This window comes from Pseudopipra pipra, chromosome 8, assembly GCF_036250125.1.
Source record: "Pseudopipra pipra isolate bDixPip1 chromosome 8, bDixPip1.hap1, whole genome shotgun sequence".
NCBI lineage: Eukaryota > Metazoa > Chordata > Aves > Passeriformes > Pipridae > Pseudopipra > Pseudopipra pipra.
In genome coordinates, this window is record NC_087556.1 from 32,744,456 (window position 1) to 32,757,665 (window position 13,210).

General features: G+C 40.5%; 1 protein-coding gene across 2 annotated transcripts in view; it reads right to left on the reverse strand.

The window, feature by feature from the left end:
• Positions 1–13,210, reverse strand: part of DOCK1 (dedicator of cytokinesis 1) — a 278,858-nt gene that overhangs the window by 13,486 nt on the left and 252,162 nt on the right. For both annotated transcript variants that reach the window (XM_064663542.1, XM_064663541.1), the window contains exons 47-50: positions 12,413–12,550; positions 10,069–10,214; positions 6,067–6,265; positions 1,439–1,592 (exon numbers count right to left, since the gene is read on the reverse strand). In XM_064663542.1, the coding sequence (XP_064519612.1) occupies positions 1,439–1,592; positions 6,067–6,265; positions 10,069–10,214; positions 12,413–12,550 (637 nt within the window). The remainder of the gene's footprint in view (positions 1–1,438; positions 1,593–6,066; positions 6,266–10,068; positions 10,215–12,412; positions 12,551–13,210) is intronic.

Sequence of the window (13,210 nt, forward strand, 5' to 3'; positions counted from 1 at the left end):
TTTTGGTTTGCTGTCATTATTGAAGGTGTTTCATCAGAGGAGTGTGCTCTGACTATTCATTCCCTGCTGGACACGTGCCACGGGGAAGATCTCGGAGCTGGCAAGAGATCAATTAGGGGACTTTTTTTTTATCATCTTAACCTAATGATCACATTTTATACTCCACTCTCCTAAACTGCCAACTAACAAGCAGCCAGGATTGCTTAGCAACCCATTAACTGCTTTTAGCCCATTTGTGCACTGAAGTAACTTCTTTATCCTTGGAATTCCTAAGAAATTTTATCACTCCAATTCTTCAAATGATTATGGAGCAGCACCACGGATTTTCAATAAGCTGATCCTATTTTACACAACACCCATCGATCCCCAGCACATAAATATTGTCAGAAATACATGATTTCAGATAATTTTTTAAGTGTATTAATAAACATATACATATAATCCAATTAAACACTTCTTTTCCAGGAGTATATATCCTCTACTTCTCTGTACTTCCAGTCTTTTTTAATTCCAATTTATTAGTAGACTTATAAAACTGTAAATAAAAACTATAAAGCTATTAAAAATAAAACATAAAACTATTAAAAATAAAACATAAACCCATTAAAAATAAAACATAAATATAATTATAATTATTATATATTATATATACATTATACAGTTATAAAACTAAAGAAAGGAGAGAGTTAGAGTTCAGCATTATCAAAATACTCATTTTGGGGTCTGACTATTTAAAGGAAAAGGTTTCAAGTATCAAAAACAGTGGATAAAAAAACATCAAACAAGATTTTTTTCTTCACTCTCATCATCTGTTCTCCTCTTTACTAACACTGAACTCTTGACTATTGTACCAGGATTTGGGTACATGTATCAAAAAGATCTTTTTTTTTGCTTTTTTGTCACATGCTGGCAACTGAAAACTCTGAATAACAGTTTTTGGAAACCAGTACTGTGAAAGAAATAGGTGTTGGATTGCACCCAGCTTTGCAATTGGGTTTGCTGAAGACTGGAGCAAACAGATGATATTTTACAGAAAAACTGAGTGATAGATGTCAATGTCAAACAAAAAACACATCAAAAAGACTGACCTTTATTTTCCCATCTGGCTTGTATTCACAATGTATCAAAGACAAGCTCTTTTAAGGTACAATTACCAAAAAAAAGGAGAACACTGATTTTTGACAGTTACTCTACGTCTAAATAATTGCTAATGATAACTTGAAAACAAACTTGTTCAGTGGAAAAATTTTGCTTGGTTTTGTAAAATATTGAAATTATTTTAGTTGGCAAAGTCAAGGAGCACAAGGTTAAGAGGCAAGTTCTTGTTCCTGTTCTACCCACTCAGCTCAAACCAAGCTGCAATAAAATGCTGAGGAAACCCGTCTCTCGACCAGAATTTTTCCAGGAAAAGGAAATTTAGTTAAAATCAGAGACTTACTGGACTGGATGGTGAAGGAAAGCTTTGTCCTGGGGGTTATGGGGGGCGGGGTCAGCTGGGAGCTGGGAGGCGACGGAGACACGGAGAAACGCCGTTCACTGGACATCACGTTTATGACTTGGCTTTTTGGTCTCTGGGGTCTCAGTGGGCTGATCTGGGTGGGGACAAAACCAGTGAGACAACAAAAAAAATACAGGTAACTGAGTGGCAGAACTTGGGATTCCCACATTTTCCTCCTGAACACGACCAGGCAATGCTAACACTCCATATTGCTGATTCAGTGCAGTATCTCACAGCTCCAAGTGTTTCCCCTTCTCCCAAGGAATCACAAGTTAACACCCCTCCCCATACCCTGGCATATTTTCCTGAAGCAGTGAGAGGCTCTGTGACTTCCATCTGAATTCCCCAAACACTCACTTAGTAACAGCTACAGAAGTTTACAGCCTCACACGAGATTACCCGTCCCTCAAAATCTTTTCTTTCTTCTCATGTGGCTCTACTTCCTTCTTAAAATTTATCTCTTTAACCATTTGCAGGGTGAAACTCTCTTCTGAGGAAGACATCATCTGTCCAGAAACACTTTCTTGGTAGTGCTTCTATTTAATTCACTGAAATATCCCTTTTTTGCTCTGGATGCTTCATAGTCCATTCAAATTTTCCATCAGAAACCCTGAAATGATACTTGTAATCTGATGAGCAACTAATGCTTTTAGTTTTAAGGTGATTCTTCTTCCTGAGTTTAATCCTGAGCTCTACTGATGTTATGCATTTACCCACCCCCATATTAACGGTAATCACAGTGAAAAAAGGAATGTTTTATTTCCAACAGATCCCAGAAAATGGAGCAGCAGCCTGAAGTTAAGAGGGGAATTACTCCCAAGGTGCTGCATTAGGACAAACCAGAAAATGCCAGCAGCAATTCAGGCTTTTTTGAAGAATTTTGTCATTACACAATGGGGGTTTTTATGAATTATGTGGTGAAGGAGAAATCTGAAATGACATGTAAGTGCTTCCTTTTATTTCCAGAAGACAAACCCTAAAAGGGTTTGCGTAAAGAAGACCCTTCTATAAGAAATGAATGACAATAAAGTATGGGACGTTTTTTGGAAAGTTCATCCAGACCTCAGGGTGACCTTTCTGAAATTTGCCTGATACGAAAACTCAAGTCCTAAAGACTCCAAAAGTTTCTTCTTTCGAGGTCTTTCAAAGCATATTTTCGGTAGAATGGATGAGCAAAGTAATCGCTTTTTCAGAGGTATCTAATTATAAAAAAGCAACTAAGGAAAACACATGAATTGATGAGGAAAACTGACATTCCAGAATCAAGAGAAAAAACCCCAGCAACTGGACCACGTTCCCAAGTTAACCTGCTCCGTAGCTACTTAAATAAATTTTAACTTCTTCTGTGATTGACAATGTTGGGCCTCCTCTGAAAGCTTCAATAAATCACAGTTCTGCTGGGGAACACGAACCCTTTGGAGACACTAATCCATAATGGACCCATGGCTAATTTTTTTTGGTCTAACGAAGGGAAGATCAATGGTGAGTGATGTCAGACACCACTAAATCAATGGGATGTACAGCCTGTTATTGTGATTTCTAACACAAGCCTTCAATGCTCTGTTAACTACCTGGCTCCAGTGTTAGCTTTGCTCTCAGCTTGTGGGATCAAAGAATTAGCAAAGAAAATTTATCTTGAAGAAGTTTATGTGATACTTAAAAGAAGATAATAAATCTCTAGAAAACTATGAAGATATTACTGATCATAGTCACACACTGAAGTGCTTAATTCATCTTCGTTATCTTATGTAATTAGGGTTTGGGAGTTTGATCAGTCAATAAATTCACTTTGACTGGAAATTCAGAAAAGAGTATTTAAGCCATACAATTAGAGAAAACAGCCTCTGAATGCTCCTTTTCAAAGCACATGTAAAAGCCCCATGAAATAATTCCACAGTTTTACAACATCCCAATGTTATTCCATGATGATTCATTCGATTAGAAAAAAAGAAGTTCCTAAATAAGCCCATGGCAGTGATGGAAACACTCATTTCATTAGACACCACCATTGCTGGAAAAAGCAGCAGAAGCTCTGCAGAGATGGGGTGACCACGGGCTGACATTCTTCTCACTTGATATTCTCTGTAAATTCATCTTCTGCTGTAAACCCCTCAAATATTGTAGAAGAAATAAGAATCTGTTAGAAAATTCACCAAATCACTGAAATATTGTAATTAAATGAGCCATAGTACCATGAGTTCTAAAATTCTCAGCAGAATGACTCCAGTAACTAATATAAAATTTACTAACTAATAGTAGTTTATTACTAAAATCTCACTTTAAAACCTCTTTAAATCTTTAATTTCCATTTATAGTCAAATCTGTGTTCCAACTTTTTTGGGGAAAAGAAAATCCCTAATTTTTTTCCCTCTCCATTTCATCACCTCTTTTTAATTCAGCAAACTTTCTGCTTCCAAGTTCCCAAGGCAAGAGGAACCAAAATGTCTTTTTCTTCCTGCAACACAGTGGCAACAGTGCTTTGGGAATAATTTCAACTGAAAAAGGGAATTTGAACATCAACATTAAACAACGGAAAAGCTGAATTCCTACCCACCATAACAATTTCCCTTTATATCATTAACAAGGGACGTCTCCAGAGCGCGAAACTTTTGACACAAATTTTATCTTTAAAGTCCTTGATATTATTTGTACAAAATTCCTGAAGACAGCAGTGGGAACTGGACAACCACTCTGATAAACTGATCTCAAAGGAGTGATTCCTCTCTTTCACCTACAAGAGAAGATGAGCCTCGCTAACACCAGGCATTAAAAATTGACTCAGTCGTTTTGGAGCTCATCAAGCAGTTTGGAGATGTTGAAAAGGGAGAGTTTTTCTCTCAACAGTAAATTCCTTTTCATATTATTGATCTGTGGATTTGAAGGAGCTCAAAGTAACTGTAAGTAACCAGTTCTGACATTTAACTTCCCTCCCTCTCCATAACCAGGGGAATATTACTCACACCAGTCATGCACCGAAAGCTTCTTGACTGGAAAGAGGAGAAAACTTGAGTCAAACCATGTTGGGCTTTGCTGATTTTTGCTCCTCAGATGACAAATGGGAATATGCCCTGGAGGGTTATCCTGCCCTCCTTTCCAGATGGCATTTACATTTTTCCAATCATGAGCAATCTTTGCCCATGTCCAAGACCTCTCTGAGATGACAGTGACCTGGCAGTGACATCAACCCCAGCATCTCTGGATGCCTCCCATCTGGTCCAACTGACTCAGCTGCCCTGAAATACCATTTTCCTCTTCTGTGACTAATGCTCTCCACCCACAAGCACTGCTGGTGGGTTTGGGAGTCTGGGAGATGCCAGTTCAAGTCCTGCCATGGCAGAGCTCAATCAGTCAAAACACAACTGCTGCAAGGTGCCAAGTCAAAGGCATTGTGTCAGAAACATGAGACACATGGAAATCTATGCAAAATGTCTGCAAACACTGCAGTGATGCTCACCTGGCTGGCTTTGGCAGGAGGAATTTCCATTAAACAAATGAGGGCTGATCCAAAATTTAGTCAATGGAAAAACTCACTGGCTTCAAAGGTGAAAAGCCCGAGACCCCCACAAGGGATCAGAGTTTTCTGACTGGCCACATCAAACAAAACAACTCTGATTTTCTAAGATGTTACAAGACACATCTGAGAGAATAATTTATCTGGATAGGAAAGGAGGAGCAAATCCAGAAAACAAAGGAACTGCGGCTGAACAGCTAAACTATATTCTCCCACAAGTACCAAACAAAGATTTAAAGGATCCAGTTACCACAGATGAGAGAGAAATCATTTCCAAAGTCCACTGTAAATGACACAGCCACCAAAGGAAGACTCTGCTAAGTGAAAAGTTGGCCTACAAGTACTTGCACAAATCTTTCAAAGAACATTACATTTATTTCTGGGAGGCAAGTTTTAAACTCTTGGCCTCCAAACAGGTGTCCAGGCAGAGATTTGGAGGTTACGGTTGGTTCATGCACTCCCTGCTCCAGCTTTGCTTTCATTTTCAGAGCTCAAACTTCTCAGGTTACCTAAGCCTTTAGGACAGTTTCAGTGAATTAAATATAAGCCAAGAAGAGAGGGTTTAAGGGAGATATGGCCTGTTGTTAATATTCTTACACACAGCCACCGCTGGAACCGCTTACAATTTTCTGCTCAAAATAACCCTTCGCGAACATGCAACCGCCATGCAAGGAGTCACCTTGGAATATTTCCACCCTAAACTGTCTTGCAGCACTCAGCTGAAATAAGAGAAAACCCATCACCATCTACTGGGAACCAGCAATTCAAAAGGCTGCTAAAATGGCAGCATTTATTTCAGTTGTGATATACCATCTGCTCCTTTTATCAAATAGACACATATAGCTTTTGGTTAAGATATTCACATGAGGTACCATATGATCTTTTTACACTGTAAATAAAATCTGTATTTTTGCTTCATTATCACATATATTAACATTGAAACGTATTCCCTGAGAGTTATTTCTGGTCTACAAATAATAAAAATCAACATTTTTATTTCAACAGAGAAAGGACACCGCTCAGAATTAGATAAAGCATCACTTGCTAATAAAGTTACCGTCTCTGAAAGGATCACTGCCTCAGACTGCTGCAGAGAAATATCAGTAGATTTAAATTCTTTATCAAATATCTCTTGATGCTTGCTGTTCCTTTTCTCCTTCTTCTTTTCCTTCTTATCTTTATCTAGGTCATCCTTGTCCAATTTATCTTGCGACCTAGAATGCATCTTTTTTGGCAGGAGGGGCTCCAGCACGAACCTAAAGAAAAATGTTGTTGCTTAGCTCCATAAAACACTATTTTCAAACCAACTGATTTTTATTTACATATTTCCCAAAGTCTCCCTCCAGTTAATGACTCTGCTAAACCAGGAAAACTCATTAGAGAGAGAAGGAGGGGGCAGAAGGTCATAACAATCATAATTGTCTTGCAATAAAATTCATTGCAGAACTGCTGGAGAATCAGTGGTGCAGATTTCCCTGCTCTGTAGTGAATTTACTGGTTTGTGGCTGCACAAGTTCCTGAGTTTCATGTAAAAAATGAGTTTCTCATTCAGCATTTCCACTATCCAGGCTGTGGCACCAGGGCAGGTGTGCCAGCAGGCAGACAGTTGGAAATTCCAGCTGGAATCAGCACTAAAAGTGTGGATAATTGTACACTGTGTTAAAGAATCACAAGATGGCTTGGGTTGGAAGGGACCTCACAGACCATCCAGTTCCAACTCCCTGCCGTGGGCAGGGACACCTTCCACTAGACCAGGTTGCTCCAAAACCCATCCAGCCTGGCCTTGGACACTTTCAGGGATGGGGCACTTGTAGCTGGACAAACCTTTTTATGACTTATTTTATATTATAAATGCCAAAAAGCCACTAAGATCATACCTAGACAAAATGACACTGCCAGATTTTAAGAGATTGTCTCAAACCATCACACTACAAAACCAAAACCAAACCAAAAATACCCAAACAAAGGCATTTTTTAACATTGGAAAAGCATTTCCCATTTCATGGGGAGACATGTACAGGCCACAGTCTTTGCTGTGAAATAGCAGAGTATTCCTATTTCAGACAATTTGCAGTGACATTATCCTAATCCCCTCCACTAGCAGCAATATCCAGCAGCAATATCCCAAATTATTATTATTTTTGGCTGTTATTTGAAGCACTAAAGGCCCTTCAGCTTGCAGCCTACTTTAACTCATTTGATGTGAAGATGCTCAAACCAGAACCTGCAGTAGCAGCCCCTGAGCCATTTTTCCCTCGAAACCAAAGCCAAAATCACACAGGTTGGGAACAAAACCACAGGGTTTATCCATCCCATTTTACAGACAGGGAACCCAGGGCCACAAAGTAGTTCAGTGACAGAGCCCTGAGCAGCCAACAGCTCTCCCAACACCTTTTAGCCACCTGAGTTGGATATTTTAGGCTAAGCTGGGCTGGGTTGGAGGGCAGTTCCAGAGGCTGATTGCAGGTTTACAAGAGGAATTACCATTCTTCAGACAATGATTAATTGCTTCCCTTCCAGGCATTACTATTATTAGGGCTATTAATTATTTGTAGGCAATGTATCCATGATAAAATGGGTCAGCACACCATGCTCTAACTGGAAGAACATCAGGACTTGCAACAGCTGACAAATCTTGGCACCCTGGGACTTCCCCCTTCCAACCACTGAGTGTAAGTGCTCAGATTTGTACTTCTAAGTCCCGTTTTAGGCAGTGAATAAACCCAAGGTCCTTTTTTAAAGTCAGTTTTATTTATACCTAGAGTTGGGAGTTGTAAAACACATCCTATGTCAGTGTCTGCCTTGAGTCTTTAGTGTTTAAAAGCTCCAAAGCAGGAGGAGCTGGAGACGGCATAAAATAAAATATAAGTTGGGTGATTTGGACAAGACAGTCTGTTGGCTTAATTTTTAATTGTTTTTTTTAGTTTAATCTCTATTCTAAAAATTAACATATGAAGAGGGGGGACATGGAAAGCAGAGAGAAGAACTGACCATAAACCCAATCAACTATGGTAGGTACATGAAGGAACTTCTTCAAGGTGAGAAGTGCCAAACTTCCCACATGATTTAACAGTCACACGAATTTTTGAGTCTTTCATGGTATCATTTACATCTCATGACTTTTTTTCTCCTGCTCCACTGACCAAGCAAATGAGTACTTCTTCAGATCTTCACAATGCTAATAATTGTTCATTATATTTTCCTGTATCATCCTGGGCTTGGGGCAGGAGCTGAGATGCACCAGGATCTTTGTGAGTTGCTTTTAGAAATACAAACTGAGTAGACTCTTTGTGTGTATTTACATATTAAGACCCTCCCAAACTGCTAAGTGAGACTTACTGCACCAAAGCTAAGATGAAGAGGTGAAACCTGAGTAAATAATATCCAATTAGAAAGAAAAACACATTTAAGGATTTTGAAGGGAAAAAGAGAAAAAGGTAGAGGCAGGCAGCAAAAGAATCAGTATTTTTCTTCTGAGAGAAAATAAAGTTGCCCATTAACCTTTGATGGTTATTACCTCTAAATTCCAGCAAGACAAATTTGTGGCTGAATTAGTCAAAACACAAGCTCATCTCTGCTGTCCTACATTTCCACCATGGCTCCCGGTGTATACATTCTAGAGGCTGAACTGTGCTCTGTTTGCAGCTCTTCCCAATGGGCAAATAAACTACTTGTAATCAAGGTCAGCACCACGTTGGTCCTTCGGTGTTGTATTTAATTTTACTTGATGCTTTTAGTCTCCAGTCAGGTAATAACTCCCCTCTGAAGGTGCACAAGGGACATGAACATTTCTAGCACATCCCTATAAGTCAGCAGCCCTTCAGGAGGCTTTAAAAAACTGCTGCCTAGGTCAAATATTGCATTTCTGGATTACAGGGATGCCTCGGGGCAGGAAGAAGGAGAAGGGACTTCTGAGGCTGCATGGAAAGCCCAGAGAGCAAACAGATTATTTTGTTCTTTGAGGGATGTGACTGTGAGACAGGGCTTATCAACAGAATTCCCAGTTCTCATGTGAAATATCTTGATAAGTCTTGAAGTACAATCTTGCCATAAGCAGCTTTTCCTCTGGCAGCAAAAGTGAGCAGCAGTGATTGAGCAGTTCACTAATCCCTTCCTTCTCCTGAGCTCCACCTGGGTACTGTGACAGGGTTGGCTGCACAAGCACCTCATCACTGACTCCAAAGATCACTGCTGCACTAATACTCTTGCAATACTCTAAAAGGGGTAATTTGTCTCCTCTTTACTTTTTTTTTGTTTGTTTGTTTGAATGCTTAGGGGGTTTTGTTTCACTTTTTAAAAAAGGACAAAGAAGGGCATTATATTTATCTTGGTTAAAAACCTTGAGATAAATGTCCATATAGGCTGATGTTTTTACCCAATATTATGCTGGCACTTAAAAAAATCATAGAAAGTTAGGGTTGGAAGGGACCTTAAACACCATCCAGTTCCACCCCTTCCCAGGGGCAGGGATACCTTCCACTAGCCCAGGTTGCTCCAAGCCCCGTCCAACCTGGCCTTGGACACTTCCAGGGATGGGGCAGCCACAGCTTCTCCGGGCAACCTGTGCCAGGGCCTCCCCACCCTCACAGGGAAGAATTCCTTCCCAATACTCCATCTAACTCCGCCCTCTGGCAGTTTAAAGCCATTCCCCCTTGTCCTGTCACCCCATGCTCTTGTTCAAAGTCCCTCTCCAGCTCTCTTGGAGCCCTTTTAGGCACTGGAAGAGCCTTCTCTTCTCCAGGCTGGACAATCCCAGCTCTCTCAACCTGTTTTAACAGCAGAGGTGCTTCAGCCCTATGACCAACTTAGTGGAAAATCACCCCCACCCCACTCTAGTTCGCAGAGTATTATTATACTATGAACCAAATCTGGGATAAAATTCACTGGGAAACAACCCAACCAAAAACCTCACACGTCTGAGACCAAACAAACATCCTGCTGCCACAGAGGAGGAGTCAGGAGGATCGGAAGGAGTAACACCATGACAGCCCAAAGATCTGGGGATGATGACAACCCTCCAAACCCAAGGATAAGCCCTGGGTGAGCATTTCCCACTCACCCATCAGAGCCAGGCCGGGAGGGGGTGCTGTCTGAGGAGATGGAAGACACGGATGCCACGGAGAGGGGTCTGGAAGACGACGGCATCGTGAAGGACCTCACCATGGAGCGCGGCCGACTGCCCCGCCTGTCCTCCAGGCTGGAGAGCTGCGGGAGAGAAACACGAGATCTTACCTCTTAAACCACAATATCACTGACATCTGGCTACCAAAAGGAATGTGGGAAGGTCCCATGGCTTTCCTTCCACGTAGAGTTTTGTGTTATTTAATTATATTAAATATTATTATATTTATACCTTGTGTTTAACAACTAAGAAATAGATTGTAAAGGAAATTTATTTTAAAGGACTAGGAAGAAATATTTAGGTCCTCATGGGCACATGTGGAATTTTAAGCATATTCCATTAATTCAAGAATACTCTCAGGCACATGGTGTGACTCCTGGGGATGGGCTCATGCAAGGCCAGGAGTTGGATCAATGATCCTCGTGGGTCCCTTCCAACTCAGCATATTCATAATTCCTTTATTTCAATGGTATTTAAATGCTTTTTTACATCTGGTCTTTAAAAAGGAGCTTTCTACAAATATTTTTGTAATCCATCTCTGCAATCAAAGACACTGCCCTGTCAACATATTTAAGTGAAATGGAGTTTAAAAAAACCCCAAAACCACAAAGTAAAAATGCACTAAGAGAAACCTGATGTCAAAAATGTCAGGAGAGCCAATTTACAGAGTGACATCCAGTTTTAGAAAAAAATACCTTAAAGTTTAGGTTTTGTTTCAGACAATTTCAGAGTTCTGAATATTTATCCAAGCTTTGTTAGTCATTAATAACTGATATATGCATAAAATAATTGAACTCTTTCAGTCAACAAATAAGAATCTCATGCTGTTTAATTACAGGTATATTTTCCACCCTGTCAACTACTGGTAAATTGGCTTTGTACAAGGAAGACAGAAGCGATAAAACTCCATCAATGCTGACAATTCTTCCTGTGGGTTGAGTGAAATTAGAGATAACACCACCTGTGTATGACTTTCCAGTCATCTCCCTCATGATGTAAATGGATATTATATTATTGAAGTGACTGACATGCAACTATCATTAATGTTGATTATTCCTGTTCTCCTAGGGAATAAATCACTATTTGAACATTTTCCTAAATATTTTCGATGGGATTTGAAGGACCACGAATGGAGCACCAGTTGCAAGGATACCATGAAGGCTGGCATGTTCCCTGTAAGATCTCAATGTTCCTATTAAAAAAATTGTCATTGCTATGGACAGAATCAGAGAATCATAGAATCATTTAGGGTGGAAAAGATCTCCAAGATCATCGAGTCCAACCTGTGCCCAATCCCCACCTTGTCCCCCAGCCCAGAGCACTGAGTGCCACATCCAGTCACTCCTTGGGCACCTCCAGGGATGGGGACTCCAAACTGCCCTGGGCAGCCCCTTCCAATGCCTGAACACCCTTTCCATGGAGAAATTCCTCCTGATGTCCAACCTGACCCTCCCCTGGCACAGCTTGAGGCCGTTCCCTCTCATCCTGTCCCTTGTTCCCTGGGAGCAGAGCCTGAGCCCCCCCCAACTCCTCCCTCCTGTCAGGGAGCTGCAGAGAGTGAGAAGGCCCCCCCTGAGCCTCCTTTCCTCAGGCAAAAGTGATCGTCCAATACCCCCCAATCCATGTGGCTTTTGACTGAATTATCAATTCTATTCTCAATTACAAAGCTGTTTGCTGGCTTTTGGCCTTCCTCCACCTTGGGTAATGCTCAAAAGCAGAACAAACCCCCACTGGAAACACCATCAAATTCTGGTTGCACCTTGAAGATGAAGTAGCAACTGAAAACAATTTGTTGGAGTGAGAAAAGCATGAATTTGAGTCCTTCTAAAGCTCATTAAGTAGGAGATATTGTTTAATGCCTGCCCACATTTAGGGTGATGCCAGAGGACACATTGATTGCACAGCCCTCCCATCCCTAAGGGAATCACATCTATGAAAAGGTAACATTCAGCTCTTGAAGAATCATGTTAAGTGGCAATTTTTTAATGTATTTTTGTAACCCAAATCCTTCAAAATTGAAGAATTGCCTTGACTTTTAAGGAACAGAGTCAGGCAATTTAGAAATTGTTCCCACGCTCAGAAATGGAAGCCCCAAAGCTTTTTCTACATCTCTTATCACCTCTCAGTATTTCATAATTTGATGACCACTGAGCACAACCAGGCAATGCTTTATCGACATGGCTTTTTTAACCAGTGGGAGTTATGGCACAGGAATACACAAGTGGCTGTCATTGAAAGGAATTCCACCTATTAAGGGAAGAGGAAGCCAGGAGGTACTCACCACAGCACGGACCCCGTACTGCTTCTCCACCTTGTCCTTCAGCTGCCTGAAACAAGCCTCCATCCTCTCATGGAATGGCCTCAGGGCCTCTGTCACCTTCTCCCCGTGGATCCGGATGCCTTCCGCCAGGAACGGGATCTGGAAAGTAGAGTTTGGCTGCTTCACCCTGCCCAGTCCCTCCCAAGGGAAGAGTTAGGGAAGGACTCCCACATGGGAGTAAAAGATCTCATGGAATAATAATTGAAGTAGTAATAATTGCAATAATAATAGCAATGATGACAGTAAAAATTGTAAAAAAAATTAATTATGATAATGACAAGCATAAAGATAAAAACTAATTAAAACTAAAAAAAATATTAAGATGACAATAAGAAGGATTATATTATCATCATAGTAATCATCATCATTCATTGTATGAGACACAATACAATAAAAAAGATCTAAAAATCTGTTATTCATGATTTCCCATCTTCTCTGTTAATCAAAGTCCTTTAAATTTAATACGCCCTTAGTTCTTCCCAGAAATCCCACGTTGGAGGCCAAGCTGGATTTACCAGACAGCACAAACCCTCCTGTGATGTCCTATTCCCAACCTCCTATACATTCTACACTATAAAATGGCAAATTGAGGAATGATGAGTGTCACACCAGGTCAATAAAATCAAATCTTTTCCCAGTTTCATGAGAATAAAACCTTAAAGAGGAAAATAGTTGTAAGTTTTCTTTAATAAAAGCTTCTTCTAAACCTGCAGATGAGCTACATCCTTGGCCAGATCTATATTGCAGAGCAATACTGAT